The sequence below is a fragment of the Paralichthys olivaceus genome, chromosome 16, assembly GCF_024713975.1.
Source record: "Paralichthys olivaceus isolate ysfri-2021 chromosome 16, ASM2471397v2, whole genome shotgun sequence".
Taxonomy (NCBI): Eukaryota; Metazoa; Chordata; class Actinopteri; order Pleuronectiformes; family Paralichthyidae; genus Paralichthys; species Paralichthys olivaceus.
Genome location: NC_091108.1, coordinates 20,289,236 through 20,306,305, shown reverse-complemented (window position 1 = coordinate 20,306,305; position 17,070 = coordinate 20,289,236). Strand labels below are relative to the sequence as shown.

Genomic DNA, 17,070 nt, shown 5'->3' with positions numbered 1-17,070 from the left:
CATGTGACTGAATAGGATCAATGAGGTAAACAACCTTAATCCAGTTGTGCAGAGCTTGTAGCTTTAATTGGTTTTTGAACCGCTTTTATAAATTACTGGATTCAAGAAAGTCTTTTGCAAAACCATAGAAACATGTGTTTTCACTTTTTGTTATTTGAAAATGTTCAGTATCATTTGACAGCTAAATATAGATATTTAGATATATAGATAGATAGACAATAAAGTGTGCAAAAAGTGATATGGTTCTGAAGATACCACTATAGATGAAGCTGATAGTGAAGTTTATGAGCGCCCTCTGCTGGATCACAAGGTAAACTGTCTTCAACCGTCTATATATTTTGAATGTGAAGAGGTCATTACAGTTTATTTATTCACTTTTACCCACATTTGAACAATTGGTTGAACTTAGTTGAGTAAAACATGACAGTCTTAATGGGGTAGTCGTTCCAGGTTGTTGATCACGAGCCATCGCAGTGTATTTGAATGAGACAAGCAGCAGCTTCATGATCCAAACAGATCTGTTGGTCACCTTTGGGATTGTTCTTGTTCAGGACTACCTCCTCAAAGTAGGTTATGCTGTCAATCCTTTGGCCTCTTTATAGTTTAGCACAATATAAGTTAAACTGTGGCAGAAGTTGTTTGTTGAATTTTTGTGCAAAGCTAGACCACAGTCTGAAGAACAATCCAGTAACTGGGCCTGCAAATCTGGTGTAAGGGCCCCAGCAGCTCAGTCTTTACTCCGAGCCCTGAAGGGATTTTAGTCCTGGCATAGATAGATAACCTTATTTAGACAGGGTATAAACCAATTGAGAGCAGAGCTCTCTTTTACAATGGTGCCCTGCATTTACATAAACAAGTGAGAACAAGTGTGGTGATCCATATTTCTAACTTTTGAAAAGGGATGATAAATAAAATGGTAGTTTATTAAGCATAGCTTTGTAAACAAAAACAAGACTGACAACAGTACAGCAGTTGTGTAAATGTGTTAGTACATGTACTATTATTTTGAGTAGCATCAACTTGAAGTACCTAAGCCAACCAACAGAATGACTCAGTGTGTAGTACAATTAGAACCAACTTTGTTTTGGTATTTTACTATAAATGAAACAAACCCTGTAAATGATCTGGTTTTCCGCATTAATTGCGCATAATTGTTCATCTATATATCAGGTGAAGACAAACGCAACACAATTCTGATATTTCATGTCTTTTCATCTCTACTGCACCCAGTAGACCACCATACACACTCTCTCCCTCCCTCTCTCTCTCTCTCTCTCACTCACACACACACAGAACCTCATCATGTACCACCAATGCATAAGTCTAAGTGCAATTTGTATATAGTAATGTATCTTGTTTTAACTTATCTTAACTTTATATTCTTCATGTTTCATGCTTGTTGATTGTCTTGCTGCTGCAACTCTGTTAATTTCCCAATTTTGGGACAATAAAAGAATTCTGATCCACAGTCTGCAGGTATACCGTGCAATGACGTCATGCCACACCTTTATTTTGAAAACGCGTAGTCCGGAAGTGGCGTTTGGCATTTGGCATGCGCAAAGCACCGAGGAAGAAGAGCCCCAGTGTTGAACCGACATTAGAACAGTAAACATTAGCCGAGCGGCTTCAACGTGTCGATAGGATGGAAGTATAAGGTAAACACAATCTGTACCGTGTCTTCTTCCTGTCGGCTAGCTCTCTCTGCTAACTGTGTTAGCAACCGACCTCTGTGAAGCGTTAACATTAACTTAGCATTCCTGTTTTTATATGCGACCTGATGGCTGAGACTGAAGCGGCCACCCCGCACATTTCTGCTAACAAATGCCCCTCTGAAGCTGTGCTTCACGTTGTGTTACACTCTTGTGTACACTCCATATGAGGCTGTTGTTGTGTTTGAGATAGACCCGCCTGTGGATCCAGTGCCTCGGGGCTAGCTACACATAGCATTCCCCCGAAATCCTCAGCTAGTTTTGCTAGCTCACTGTTTTTGCTAAGTCTGCGCATTTGACACTCCGTCCCTTTTATTTAACCAGTTAGCTTCTGCTGCAACGATCGTTCAATCTCAGTGAAACCTAATTCGTAGCAAGCCATTGGAAATTGTAAGAAGCTAACTGGTTGGCAGAGTGAGCACCCGGGATCTGTCTATCTGCTGAATTGCTAACAACAAATGCCAAGTCTATCTAGAGCCACTTGTTAGTCATGGGGATAATGTAGCTGGATAGAAACAAATAAAACACAAGGAGTCGCCGTGTGTTAAGGTCATGTGCTGTGATAGGAGCCATCATGAGACATTTTGACACAAGGCTGATGTCAACACTAAAGGCTCAGTGTGTAATATTTAGGTAAAAGGGTTCTATTGGGAGAAATTGTTGTTTTATTCTCCCCTAGAATTAGCCCTTCATATGTAAATACTTGATGTTTACATCAGGTAAGGCTGGACAAACTAATTATGGGATGGCTTTTCACATGTTTTTTTTTCTCTGAAGCTTTACCAAAGATCCTTAAAAGACCATTTTACTGCAGATCTATAACTATTGTTATTTATATATTGTTATCTTTGGAGGTATGACTTGTTTTTAGCTGTTTCTCAGGGGTCTATGAATGTAGTAAATCATACTCTCCATGACATGTAAGATATATCAATGCTACCTTGCCTGTTGTGGGTATTGTGTTTTTGTGTCTGTGTAGGAAACATGAAGATCCAGGTCTGTGGTCATTGTTTTCAGAGTGCACTGTGTTGAAAGGTGTTTCAGAAATACAGAAACGTTCTCACAACAAACAGAAGAGTTGATCAAACACCTGTTTGACATAGTGTCAGAAAACCCATTAATCATGAACTTTCCAAAGGCAGAGTGACTGTGTGTGATCACAATAGATTGTACAGGCGTGTCTTAAAATAATTATGACTCACTGGAGGCAAATGAATGAAGCGGTTCTCTTTGAGGAAAAAATGCTACTGGGCATCTTCATCAGGTAGCATGACAGAGGTTTGGCTGAAACTACATGAATAAAACAAGCAATTTAGGCCCAATCTCATGTCACCCCTTAGCCCTTCCCCTCTGTTTTGCACGTTCACACGTAGGGTTAGTGTGTCCCGATGCTTGTTGGGATAGAGGGGGAGGGCCAATTGTTGCTGTACAGCCCTTGAAACTGAGATTTTTCAGACATACACTTCAAACCGAGGGCTATGAGAATTTCCCAGGATGCCTTGCGAATCATCGGCAAGATGGGAGAGAGACCCACAAAACAGAAGCGGTGTGCTTTTGTTTGATACATGAAATATTGCAGAGCATCCAAGCTTTGAGGATATTATAGGTTTGTCACTTTAGTTACTGCAAGGAATAGCATTGGTTTATTTAAGATGTCAACAATGTTATTATAATGACATCCACTTCTTTTTTCTGATGACGTATTTCTACTACAAAGAAAGTCTGATTTGTTTTGTTGGCTTTTGTAGGTTAACTTCAAGGTGTGAGACCAAACATTGTTCTTCAGTGCATGGAAGCAAAACCAATGCGCAGGTAGGTGTGGTGTTGACGTTTGAAGGAATGTGTGTGTATGTGTGATTCTTTACAGAATGAGACATCTGTGTTTCTGACTCTTTCTCCACCATTAAACATGAAATCCTTTTTATCAAAACTTAAGACTTCATTCTCACCACACCAAACAGAAATACCCACTCATGAAATGTATTCAGAATTATAAAAGATTTTAAACACCCACATGAATCTTTGACACCCATCCTGTTGGTGCCACTTAAGCTTGTGTACAAGACAGACCAATACAGTTTCCCCTTGAAGACTAGTCATTTCCACAAAGGACCCCCCTCCACCTACCCCCAGGGGACTGGGTGGGTCTGACCACAGCTCCGCTTTTAATTTAAGCCTGTGGTCAGTGTCTGTCCTCTGACAGGTTAATGGCTTGATGGCCAGTTATGTGAAGGAATGATGTTAAGCAGAAAATAGTGTTCTATTTATAGTCTGAGAAACACTTGTGTAGGAGAAAATAACTCGACTCCAAATCCAGGTACACAACCAAAAAATAAAAACTCCACCAAATGTATTACTAGAGGTACTACTACAGGGAATGCATTTTGTTGCTTTGTACTTGTGACATGTGCAATGACAATAAAGTTGAATCTAATCTAATGTGTAAACTATTATGGCAAAGAGATATGGGCATTGGAATTTGTTAAAGAAAATGTTTAAAATGATTCAGCTCATGATAAGGGATGAACAATTCCTGGTTTCATGGTATATTGTGGTAAAGTTCCTGATGGTTTCTTGTACTATTTCAATTTGTTAATGTTACTGTGTTTACATGGGTGTTGTTCTTACACATACTTTTTTCATAATGGTGCTGTTGTTTTTATATGCACATTTGATTTACTCAGGTTGTATTTAAACCATTCATCATAAAACAAAAAGTTTATTTAGCAAGGTAAAACCTTCCTTCTTTTAACGTCCTACATTTTATATGGTGCTAGATTATGATTTAATCAATAATAAAATTAAATATGGCTGACAGATAAACTGTTTGCATTTTCCATTTGCAGGAGAACCCACTTTTTTTTTGCTTGGCTACAGGTCACAACAAGAGAAAACATAATGCATTCCGTTCTTCCTTTATCTCATCACAAAAAATTTATAATTCTTTCCTCACATGATTTTCTCTGCTGCATTTAGAGCAGTTTGTAATCCACACAACATCAAGGATGTTTCCGAACCCTGCACCGTTAAATTGACAGAACCAACTCACCTGATCGGTTCAACAAGATTGGAAGTGAAACCTGAGTATATATTTAATATAACTCAATGATTAATTGCTCATCTGGTTAATGTCAAGGGCCACCAGCGCACGCCAAGACGCCACTGGAATGGACATCACCAGCCGCTGTACCCTGGGGGACCCCAACAAACTGCCTGAAGGGGTCCCCCAGCCTGCACGCATGCCCTACGTCTCAGACAAACACCCGCGGCAGACCCTGGAGGTGATCAACTTGCTGAGGAAACACCGTGAGCTCTGTGACGTAGTACTGGTGGTGGGGGCCAAGAAGATTTATGCCCATCGTGTTATCCTCTCTGCATGCAGCCCCTACTTCAGGTACCCAGAGTTCTATCTGGACATTGATCAATTTCTCAATGAATTAGCATTGCACTGCAGGTGGGGTACATTTGAGAGCTACATCTCAGGATTTATTTCAATGTTCTTCACAGGGCAATGTTTACTGGAGAGCTGGCAGAGAGCAGGCAGACTGAGGTGGTTATCCGTGACATCGATGAAAGGGCCATGGAGCTGCTCATTGACTTTGCCTACACCTCGCAGGTAACAACACTTCCATTATGTTTTGTTAAGGTTTGGCATCGGGGATTGATGCTGTCTTGCTCGCATGAATATGAATGCTCACAAAATGCCATAAGACAATATTGATTGGATTGCATTAGTGTTGCACGGTATACCAGTAGTAGAAAGGTATCACCATACTCAGCTATTAAAAATGTTACGATACCCAAATTTATTAGTATCGATACTTGAATGACGCCCGGGGCATGACCATAAATGTGTGAGATCATCACCTGAAGTTCTTAATGATAACTTTTAATGTAACTACAGCCTTGCTTAGGTTTCTTGTACAACTACAGTATTTCATGTATAAAAGTAGTCCTGTGTACTCAAATAAATACCAGTACTTCACAGTATGAAGCCGTGCATTTTCAGCTCTTGCAAATATTTCACAATAAAACTCTTTTAAAAACAAATGAATGGATTCAGTCAACAGAACGCTGGTGTTCTTTTAATTTGAAAAGGGTGTCCTAACAGTCTACAGCTGAACAGCGGCTGTTCCCCAGGCGGTGTGCCCCGGGAGTGAGAGATCAAATAAGAGCTGTATATCTGTGCTGCTCTTTGCTTTCATTCGATGCAGGTGAACCTGCAGTGCCTCCCTGTAGACGTGCAGGTTTTTTAGTCTATCACTGCAGCAGCTGTCACACGTACATCTATAATAATGTTATGTTATATAAATTAACAAGCTATGATATATCTTGATCATCACAATAATCCAAATTATATATAGCCTACATGTGTGAATACAAACAAACAACGAAACACTTAACAGAGATAAACTACAATTTTATTGAGCATGGAAATAATGAGCATAAATTACATTTTAAGTCTGGAATTTCATGATGATGAAGCTCATGGATTAGCCTGCACACTACTGGTAGCCTCACAAAATAATTAAAACCCTCTGCACTGATACATTTATCTAACCCATCTTTTACTACAGGTGTCTGGTGCTACTGGCTCAGATAGAGGGACTCTTTTTGTTTTTAAGAAAAGTATAGAACAAGTATTGGTGTTGAAATTCATGACTTGGCATTGAAACCAAAATTTTGTATTGTGACAACACTAGATTACATAAACATTTGCTTTATAAGCATGCAGAAACTAAAACTAGCTAAAAAGAAGGTTTGTGAAAATAAGTGCTGCTGCCTGCAGATCTCACTCAACATTTTATTTTTATTCCACAAGCAGTGACTAGTGTGTTTGATTGTCAATGGTTTAATTTCCAGAAGCAGGAAAGTAAATATATATTTTTTAATTAAACTTTACAAATGTCATTAATCAGGCCTCTTGATATTTTGGGTTTGCTGGGCTGTGGGTTGGTGGCTGGGGTATGTCTTCTGGAGACTCTTGTTCAATATGGATCAGCTTCACTCGCTCAGAAGCTGATTGCATTTGAACAAAGAGAGGGAGTTTTTCCAATCTGCAATAGTAACAGAAAGCTCAAATGTTTAAATTCATTCAACCAGGCCATCTGGTGGGTTGAACTGGTCTTCTAAAGATTTTTGTAATGTCTTTGGCTCGGGTAGCCCTACTGCAGAAGGGTTTCTACTACATTTGTGCCTCTTTTAACTTTGGTTCAGGTTCTTTCCGGCTGTTGAATATAGAATTAATTTACAGAGTTGACCAGGGCTATGACTACGTTAGTACATTATTTATAGTCTTGTGCACAACAATGGGGATATTAATGATGCTGAGCTTACTTCCCTGTCGGAAATTTTTGTTATTTTTTTAATGTCTGCTTCGGGATTGTTTATCTATGTTTTGCTTCCTGAATTTAGTTTTAAAAGTTTTAAAAGGTTCTGATTCACCGCAACTGACTTTTATTGTTTGCAACCTGAGCATCACCGGTTTCCTCTCTGACCAGATGCCAAATTTGCTTTTATCTATGTCTGGTACATCACATGTGCTGTGCATAATCCCTATTAAAAAATGAAGTATGATGCCCAAGAAATCCCCACTGATACAGCCAGTTGTTTTAGTTGGAACTGTTTTATTTATAACTTGACATGTGATCTTTAGGAAGTAGGATCAACTAACAAGTAACTTTTGAGTATCTTAAATAAGATGTTAGAGGTAAACCAACAACAAGGTAATTTAAAAGCCTCAATCAGGTGGAGGATACAACAGGAAGTCTGTGAGGAGGCCTTCAGGAGGCTTTCGGGGGACAGTGAGAAGGTGCTGCAGAGTTCTGTGACTGAGATGGTGGCTGTGTGCATGTCAACTGTCGCCCTCCTACTTGTAGCTCTATGATAATCTAAATAACGAATCTGTGATGTCCTGCCCTCCTTGCTCTTTAGGTGACTGTAGAGGAGGGGAACGTGCAGACACTGCTCCCCGCTGCCTGCCTCCTACAGCTGGCTGAGATCCAGGAGGCCTGCTGCGAGTTCCTAAAGAGGCAGCTAGATCCTTCTAATTGTCTGGGCATCAGGGCCTTCGCCGACACACACTCCTGCCGTGAGCTGCTCCGCATTGCAGACAAGTTCACCCAGCACAATTTTCAAGAGGTAAGAATGTTGAAAATGTATGAGAACAACTCTCCAAAGTCCCATAAAATTCACAACATGTTGCACTGTGCTATAAAGATTATGTAGGTACATTTAGACAGTGTAGTAAAAGGAAATGCTCTGATTTTTTTCACATATTAGAGTCTGAGCTTTTTGTGCACATGGGTATATACCTTAAAAACTAAGTTACCACTGGAAACAATAGCAATTACATGGATCCTGTGCGTGTGAACAACTGGTTTCTTATAGCATGTGTACAGCTATGTTTTATCGTCACATCACAAGCGTCAGAATGTGTGCACGTTTGCAAAGACATTTGCTGTTGTGACTGTGTTCTGTCAGTTGGAGACATTTCTCCATTTCAGCACTGCTTTGTATTTTTATACATTTTGCCTCATGTAGCCCTTGATATTTTTGATCTTACATTTTCCGCTCTAGACATCCATCACACAACAACTTAAAAAAAAGACTAACTTGTCAGTCAATAGAAAGAAACCAGGCCAGATGCAGGGAAAAATCACAGAAAACCAGTTTTCTCATTTGCTCAGCTAATTTCACCAGCTACATCTGGTGGACACTTTGAGTCATTGCATTTTCTGCACACATACATTTTAATGGTACTTAAAGGTTCAGTGTGTAGAATTTTGTGATATCTAGTGTTGAATTTGCATGTTGCAGCTGAACACCCCTCACCTCACCCTCTCCTTCCAAACATGAAAAAGAACCTGTGGTAGCCTTTAATTGTCATAAAAACTCAAAAGGTGTTTAGTTTGTTCAGTCTGGACTAATGTAAAAAACATGGCGGCCTCCGTAGAGAGGGTCCCCTTGATGTAAATATAAAGTATTTAAATATAAAGGTTTTTTTCTGGGGTAAAGGAAACTACAGTTCATACAATTTAGATGAAACAAACAAATCATGAGGATTATTCTACATTAAATGACTGCCAATAGAGTCCCTTTGAGCCGTCATGCAAAATACCAGCACACTGGCAAAACTAAATAGGTCACAATCATTATTAATGTTATTAGCTACAACTGTGTTATTCCACATTTGACTTGTGAGGAAGTCTATTGTAAATCATCAGTAAGTTGTATTACTGATATATATGATTGGCAGTGTAATGATTACGGCACTATGTGATCACATATATATATTTAATACAATTTACTGATTTGATTTGTAGAGAGTTTAAATTCACTGTCCTCTACTTGTGGTAAAGCTGCTGGCTGAGTATTTTACTCTGCTCTTTGGTAGGTCATGGAAAGTGAAGAGTTCATGCTTCTGCCAGCAAACCAGCTGATTGACATCATTTCCAGCGATGAGCTCAACGTGCGGAGCGAGGAGCAGGTTTTCAATGCCGTGATGGCCTGGGTGAAATACAGCATCCAGGAACGCAGACCGCAGCTGCCCCAGGTTTGTTTCTCAAAGTGCTAACAAAACCACCCCAGCTACTGCAGCCAGTGTGGTCATTAGTGCGCAAGCCACACATTCATTCTCTACATTTTATTATTTTATTAATATTACAACAACTTGAGAGATTGCGATTTCGCGTGTTTTACAGGTCCTGCAACATGTCCGTCTGCCGCTGCTCAGTCCCAAGTTTCTGGTGGGCACCGTGGGTTCAGATCCCCTCATTAAGAGTGATGAGGAGTGCAGGTGGGTTCTGTCTGTAGACCCTGGAATGAAATACAGTGACAATATGCCACAGTGGTTTCTGACTCACATCACGTGCATCATATACTTGTGATTCTGTTGTTTCAGAGACCTGGTTGATGAAGCCAAAAATTACCTGCTGCTGCCACAGGAGAGACCACTGATGCAGGGGCCCAGAACACGACCAAGGAAACCCATCCGCTGTGGCGAGGTCCTTTTTGCAGGTCAGTTCCTTCAGGCACAGTAATTGAAAACAGAAATATTAATCTTTTCAGTCGATTGATAGTATTATGTAGACTCTCCTGCTGCTGTGGAAGACTGGAAATAGACTCTCTTTCTTCGTGTCTTGTAGTTGGTGGCTGGTGCAGCGGGGACGCCATTTCCAGCGTGGAGCGCTACGATCCTCAAACCAACGAGTGGCGAATGGTAGCATCGATGAGTAAGCGGAGATGCGGAGTCGGCGTTAGTGTTCTGGATGACTTGCTCTATGCGGTGGGGGGTCACGACGGCTCGTCGTATCTCAACTCTGTGGAGAGGTGTGGCATGAGCGCTTAAGCTTTCACTCTCCTCTGTTCTGTCTTCATTATCTCTGATCTTTATTTCTTACTTTTATAAAGTAAAATTATTTTTCTGTTCCACCCCTGTCGTCCAGATATGATCCTAAAACAAACCAATGGAGCAGTGACGTGGCACCTACAAGTACTTGTCGTACCAGTGTGGGCGTAGCTGTCCTCGGTGGTTATCTGTACGCTGTAGGTGGGCAGGATGGTGTTTCCTGTCTCAACATTGTGGAAAGGTATCATCCAAAAATCTTGTGTTTTTGCTTGGATTCAATTATTTCATTAGTTTCCGTGTTGAAATACGAGACCAAATTTTCCCATCATCCTTTTTGCCTTGTTGACACTCTGCACGTTAAGCTTCATCATTCGGTTATTTGTTACTGCTGCAACTTACCAGTCTTGACAAGCACCCACTTCACATACAGATGTATCTGTGTCTGTCCTGCAGATATGATCCTAAGGAAAACAAATGGACTCGTGTGGCTTCCATGAGCACCAGGCGACTGGGTGTAGCTGTGGCTGTGCTGGGGGGATTTCTTTATGCTGTGGGAGGGTCGGATGGAACGTCACCATTAAATACAGGTATTGCACTTATTTATGAGAAGTTTAACTATTACAAACACTCAACTGTCACAGCTCTAATGGCAAGAGATTAGAAGACAGGTGTTAATGAGGTGATGTTCATGTTAGTTATGCACCAAAGATGTCTCACAGAACTAATGGGACCATCATCCTGAGAGTGACAGTGGTGTCTGCTTTGAGGTTTCGCTGCTAATTCAGCCTTTATCAGCTGCATATCCTACTATCATGTAGCATTTTTGCTTTTTATCAAAATGCATGTTTTGTATCCTTGAGGTCCAGCAAACCTGTCATGGTCATTTCCTTCCCAATAAAAAAATTCTAAGTTCTAACACTGAATACATACATGTTAGCTGAATTCATCGTCTTCCTTGCCTTTGGTGGCACATGGCTGCACATATTGGTGTGTTACTGCCACTTGGTAGTTTTTCATAATGATAAAATGACCAGTGAACACAGCTGATATAGAAAAGTGTAAAGTTGTTGTGATTGAAACGCATTGCTGTGCACTGTTGTTTCCCACTCAGCTGTCTGTCAGTTTACTCTCACAGTCTATTCATTTCCTTTCTACACTTACTCTCTTGTTTTGATTCTCATTATTCCGTGTTTGTCTTGTCTCTTAGTGGAGCGTTACAACCCTCAAGAGAACCGCTGGCACACCGTGTCCCCAATGGGGACCAGGAGGAAGCACCTAGGCTGTGCGGTCTACCAGGACATGATTTACTCTGTTGGAGGGAGGGACGATACCACGGAGCTGAGCAGTGCAGAGCGATACAACCCCAGAACTAACCAGTGGTCTCCTGTGGTGGCCATGACCTCTAGACGGAGCGGGGTAAGGGAGACTGTGTGTATGTGTTGAGATTTTGTGTAGTTGAAACATGTTGTCTGTAGTTTTGTTTGTTTCATCAACTAATGTAGTGTAAACTGCAGTTATTCTTACAGATGGTTTAATGACATTGAATCTGTTGAGTCATTGTGTGTATTAAAGTACTGATTTGATTAGTTAAAAAGGCTTCGATGTGAATGTGATGCTGAAGTGTAATTGTACCTGCAGGTGGGCTTGGCTGTGGTCAATGGTCAGCTGATGGCAGTAGGAGGTTTTGATGGGACGACGTATCTCAAAACTATAGAAGTCTACGACCCTGATGCCAACACATGGAGGTATGTGGCACTATAAAATCAAATGAATCAATGCAGCAATCATAGCTGTTAGCTGTAAATGTACATATCAATATAGTTTAGTTATGACACATTTAAGTAATTTTATTTATTGCAAAAGGCTAAAATGCTGGCAATTTGTGTCGATTTGTATTTTTCCCATGTCATATCAAAAGCAAAAAAAAGCAAACAAAAGAATTGCAAACCTGTAGTTTGATGCTCTTATTGAAATGTGACTGTGATGAACTCCAGTTAGGACCATCGCTCTGTCACTGGCCTTGATTTCACTGCAGCTTGACCTTTTCAGCGTTCATCTTTTACAGCTGTGATCCTGCTGTGTGATTTTCTCCCTGGGTCATAGTCATTCTGGCCATTTCAACTAAGTCTTACCAAGTTTCATTTTAATTCTTGTCATTCAGGGTGCACTTGCGAGGTTTCTGCGTGTGCTAGAAGCTAAGGATACATCTGCACTCAAATGTGCTGGTTTTAAAACGTAATTTTAAAACTAAAACAATCCAGAGAAATGTTTTAGCTCCATATCAGAGATTTTAGAGTAGCATTGAGAAATTAAACTGAAATACCAAAACATGTATAAAGCTGATACGCTATAGACAGACTGAAAACACTTGGTAGCCTAGCAACAATGAGGCTACAAACAACCAATAATGCAACGTATCGTAGATAGTTACACTGGTTCTCTCCCCATTCAGAAAGAATATCTGTTGTTATGAAACAAATCATTTGTCCTTAACAATAAGACAACCACCACTTAACTTAAGTGTAAATAAATAATCTCATATCAGACCGAATATTATTTCTTTATCTGCAGGGCAGCAGAAAACTGTCAGCACATTGTTTTCTCGTCATTCTGCCAATTTAGTAAAAATCAATGAGTTTTCTCCGCCTCACTCCTGCTTGTCTCTCTCCAGGTTGTACGGAGGAATGAACTACCGCCGGCTAGGTGGAGGAGTGGGTGTCATTAAAATGACTCATTGTGAATCCCACATATGGTAACACCACTACCAAACCACCTCCACCCCCCCCTCACTCACATGCTCACTTCTCATCATGTTGCAGCGGACGCCTCTTTTTCACCAACTCTCGTGCCTCCAAAAGAGACGCTTTTTAAGTCACGCAAGGATGAGAGGAAATCATGGGGGAAGGAAGAGGGACAGACTTTTGAACTCTTGTTCAGTGCCCACCCCCCCTAAACTGTGGTTGTCTTCAGTCACCATGAAGTGCACTGGCACCTGAAAGTACCGTTAAGCTTCCTGTAAGGAGAGGATGCTCTTTCTCCTGTGACCTCCCCAGGTTTTCATCCTCCAGGCCTCTCTCGCCTGGAACATTTGAATGGAAAAGAACTCAACTTGATTGACTTCGCTGCTGGTGGGAGGATATTTAATGTTTCCGATGTTTGAGAAGTTCAAAAGCATCGGGTCACTGAGAGACTGCGAGAGCCTCCATCACGTGTCCTCCCCCCAATTCTTGTGACGACTGTACTTTGTGAGGTTGAATGATTCCCTGGAAACAACGTTGCAAACAACACTGCTCTCTTCTGTCTCTACTTGGCTTTGAAGCGTACATCTCAACTGTGGCTGTGATGTCTCTGGGCCTCATCTGTAGCATTGAATAACAGAAACGGTCAGGTAGTTCCACTCTGCATTTAAGCTGTCATCAAATGATTTCATCTGCCTTCACCACCAGGGGAGATTATTTGCAGGGGAAGGATCTGTATGAGGAAGTCGCTGCTACTCAAACATTTTCTCCTAAAGCTACTGTTACTGAATGGGACTACTGCACTTTACAGGAGGCTACTGTAGCTGTTTGTTACCTTTTTGATATTTAAATATTTCAGTTGAGTAGGTCAGAGTGTAGTTACAGGAACATGTGGCCTGTTCGTCAAACAGTTCAGTGGAAAGAACTTAGACACTATCATCCAGTCATGTCTCACGGTTTATTGTTGGCTCCAGTGCTGAGAATCCTGAAACCCTCAGTACTTTAAACGAACCAGGTCGTCTCACTGTGTCCAAGGGAAAACGGTTTATACCTTTTTAAATGGCAACTGTGGTCATAACAGCATCATGCAGTTTTTGTGTGGCTTTACAGTCTCGACAGGGTGAAGTAAAAGTGCAAATAAGTTTCACGAAGTATATTTTTCATATTAACTTTAAATTTCATTTCTGCTTCAAGGTTTAAACCCTGCCCACTTTCACACAGACAAGTACACAAACTTGGTCAGTCACAGTTTAAAGTGGACGTGCTTTTCAGATTGTCCACTTGGGAAAATTACAAAAGCCGTCCCCTGGGTTGCGCCACCGTAAAAGTGGTGGTAGACCATGTTGGACGATCTGACAATCACTTTTTTTGAAGCAAACTGAGGTTCTAGCAGTGTCACAGTGTGTTTGATATCATGTTGTCAGGGTAACCTCAGAGGTGGAAAAACTGGGAAGTTTTAGAAGCTCAAAAGGCCAACGCCTCTGATATTATATAGTTTTGTTATCGAGAAGTCCCATGAGAAGACACTTTTCATTCTTTAATCTATCTGTGGCTCTAATCCCAAGTTCATTCATTTCTGTTGACAATATTATTTTAAAAAACGGGTCACAAATATACTTTCATTTGAATAAACCTTAAATGATCTTTAAATATATGTAAACTTACGATTTTACAGCAAACATTCAACAGGAGGAAATTATGCATTGGGACAATTTTCAGCAGCTACATTTTATGCTGTAGTGGGTATTTCCAGCAGCAGGACTGTATGAACAGGATTGAGTTAAAACAACCTGCAGCTTGTGTTTCCATGGTCATGATGAATATGCTAACTAGTGCAACAGCGTGGCTCTCACACACACGCACTCTCTCTCTCCTTCTTGGTGGGATACAGAAACTGTCGGTGTCAGAATTTCTGTGGAAGTTGTCGAAAAGAAAAATACACAAAATAACCAGATGTATCCTTTTAATTTAAAATGATTCCCTGATGCCAGTGATCAGATCTGGGGATTGGAAAATGAATATAACAGAAACACACTGTTTTAAAATACAAGGTAACTTTCCATACAAAAGTAATCATAGGTGATCAAATCACTTAGAGCTGTTGATGCGTTTATATCTGGAGTCAGTGATCTACTGAGATGAGGATGGTGTCTATGTGTAAAACAAGGGGAGGAGCTGCTGAAGTCCACGATGCAAGAATGAAAGTGGAAATCGTGGAAAAATGTTATGAACCTGTAAATATTTTATGTCACAAGTGAAGCAGTTTTTCAGCCACTGAAGATGCTGATGATAAACTGTGATAGAATGACCTTCTGATGCTCAGAAATGTTACTAGAAACAGTCAGACTCAGTTATCTGTTGATACATTGGATAGGGCAGCATTATATAGTCTAGCAGTGTTTCATAATTGAGTAGTTTTATAAGACATGAAATGTGAGGAGTTGAGTTTTCTTATGAAGTTCCATAGTGGCCTTGGTAACAAAGAAAAGAGACGTGTTGGAATCAGACAGTTCAATTAAATCCAGTTTGTGTGATTAGTTTAATGTTACATACTTCACACGTGTAATATCAAAATCCGACTACTGTCCTGCAACACACTCAAAAGAGACTCGAGAGAGAAAAATATCAGCCGATGATCAATGTAGCAGATGACATTCATCCCTGTTGTGTTTATGCATCAGTAAAAAAACAGCCACTTACAGTTTGTGATATTATTTCTGATTCAACCCTGGGGTTTGGAGACAAGTCGTTTTTGTTTTGCAATCACAGTCTCACATTTAACTTTTCTAATGTCCTCACAAGCAGCACGATGCATTGACGCCACCTGCTGGAGGACAGATAAAGTGCAGCACTAATATGACCGATGGAGAGCTTAGTGGTCCCTGGTTGTATGACAGAGGCCAGATCAATGTGAAACACACAGTTTGGGTAGATGGTCGATTGGATTTGGTTAATCTCATAATTTATTGCACTGTGATTGGAAATGTATTTTAGTTTTTACCTTTTTTTTCTTAGTTGTGTTTTATAAGGGTGTTCAACTTTTCAGACGGGAGGGGAGGGAGAAAAGTCTAAAGCGACAGAATAACTTTTTGATTTGACATTTCAGGCCTGGTGCTGATGTGAAGTGAATTTATTTCATTGATGCAACCCTACATCATAGCTCTGCACTTTAAAGTGTGTGTGGAACAAATGCATTGATGCAGGCTGTTGTTATGCATTAATAAGTCACAGTTAACTGGTTCATTCTGGTGTTAATGTTAAGCAACGTGGCAAATAGATTCTGTTGGGTTTAATCATAGGATCACTGTTCAGCTGCTGATGCATTTGTTGTATGCAAACCTACACGTTTAACTCATTTATGCTTCGGGATGATTTGCAGTCACATACGTCGACGTTCACTTGACAAAATGAGGAATTTGATTGTGATGAATGTGCAACGACCATCAGATCGGAGATAATCATCCGTTGTTGAACAGAATTTGATGCAGTCTGACCAACTGTGGATGCTTATTCTTGAAAACTCTCCCGAGTATATTGCTCTCCTCTTCACTGCCACAGAATCACAAGGAAATCACACTCAGTGTTATTGCTTCACGTGTCATTAGTTTGTTCCCAGCCATCCTGGTTAGGGGGCAGTTATTCACTTAATTTCTTATCCTGTAACATCTTCAACTCTGGTCAGAATTTTCTTACATCTGTGGTGATGCATTTTTCAGTTGATAAATATTGATTCAGCCGCTGCAGAACAAAGCAGCACGGCTGTATTTGGCCCAAAATGTGTCTGATTTTCTCTCTGTTCACATGAGCCACTAATGCTGCAACGTGTCTGCGATGGATGGAAACTCAGTAGCCTATAATATTTAAATCTCGTGTTTTGATTAGCCTCTGTGCAGTGAGTCCAACACGTGACATGGTTGTGATAGTTCTAATGAAGCAAAGCAGCCATCTCTCAGCTGGATCATGTTCACTATGACAAGAATAAAACTTTTTCCCTGCAAAACACTGTGTAGTTCTTTCTTCTTCTTAGAGAGTTACTGTAGTACTGCAGAATTATACAGACAAATATAAGACAAGGACATGCTGTCACTTCTATAAATGTAGTTTTATTGTAGTTAATAACAAAATTGCATAAAACATTTTGTTGACTACTTCTATTCTTTTCTAGGCTTAGCAAGACAATAACCATGTACAGCATATTTCAAAGCTGACAGCCCTTTGCTTTACATGCAATGTCAAATGATAAGGCATGTAACGCAAAAGGAGCCATCATTTA

General features: G+C 40.4%; 1 protein-coding gene across 2 annotated transcripts; it reads left to right on the top strand.

Annotated features, from left to right (window-relative positions):
• The first annotated feature begins 1,517 nt into the window (after positions 1–1,517).
• klhl20 (kelch-like family member 20) lies at positions 1,518–16,797 on the top strand. Of its 2 annotated transcripts, none has more exons than XM_020109677.2 (14): positions 1,518–1,655; positions 3,458–3,521; positions 4,846–5,103; positions 5,217–5,325; positions 7,644–7,850; positions 9,106–9,264; positions 9,413–9,507; positions 9,613–9,728; positions 9,857–10,040; positions 10,157–10,300; positions 10,513–10,646; positions 11,267–11,475; positions 11,698–11,804; positions 12,731–16,797. In XM_020109677.2, exons 2-14 carry the CDS (start codon positions 3,499–3,501, stop codon positions 12,813–12,815), a joined length of 1,830 nt encoding a protein of 609 aa, XP_019965236.1. In that variant the 5' UTR covers positions 1,518–1,655; positions 3,458–3,498; the 3' UTR covers positions 12,816–16,797. The 2 variants fall into 2 exon arrangements, with proteins under 2 accessions (XP_019965236.1, XP_069367288.1); XM_069511187.1 differs by lacking the exon at positions 1,518–1,655 and having other exon boundaries at positions 4,846–4,892; positions 4,942–5,103.
• Positions 16,798–17,070: the final 273 nt, after the last annotated feature.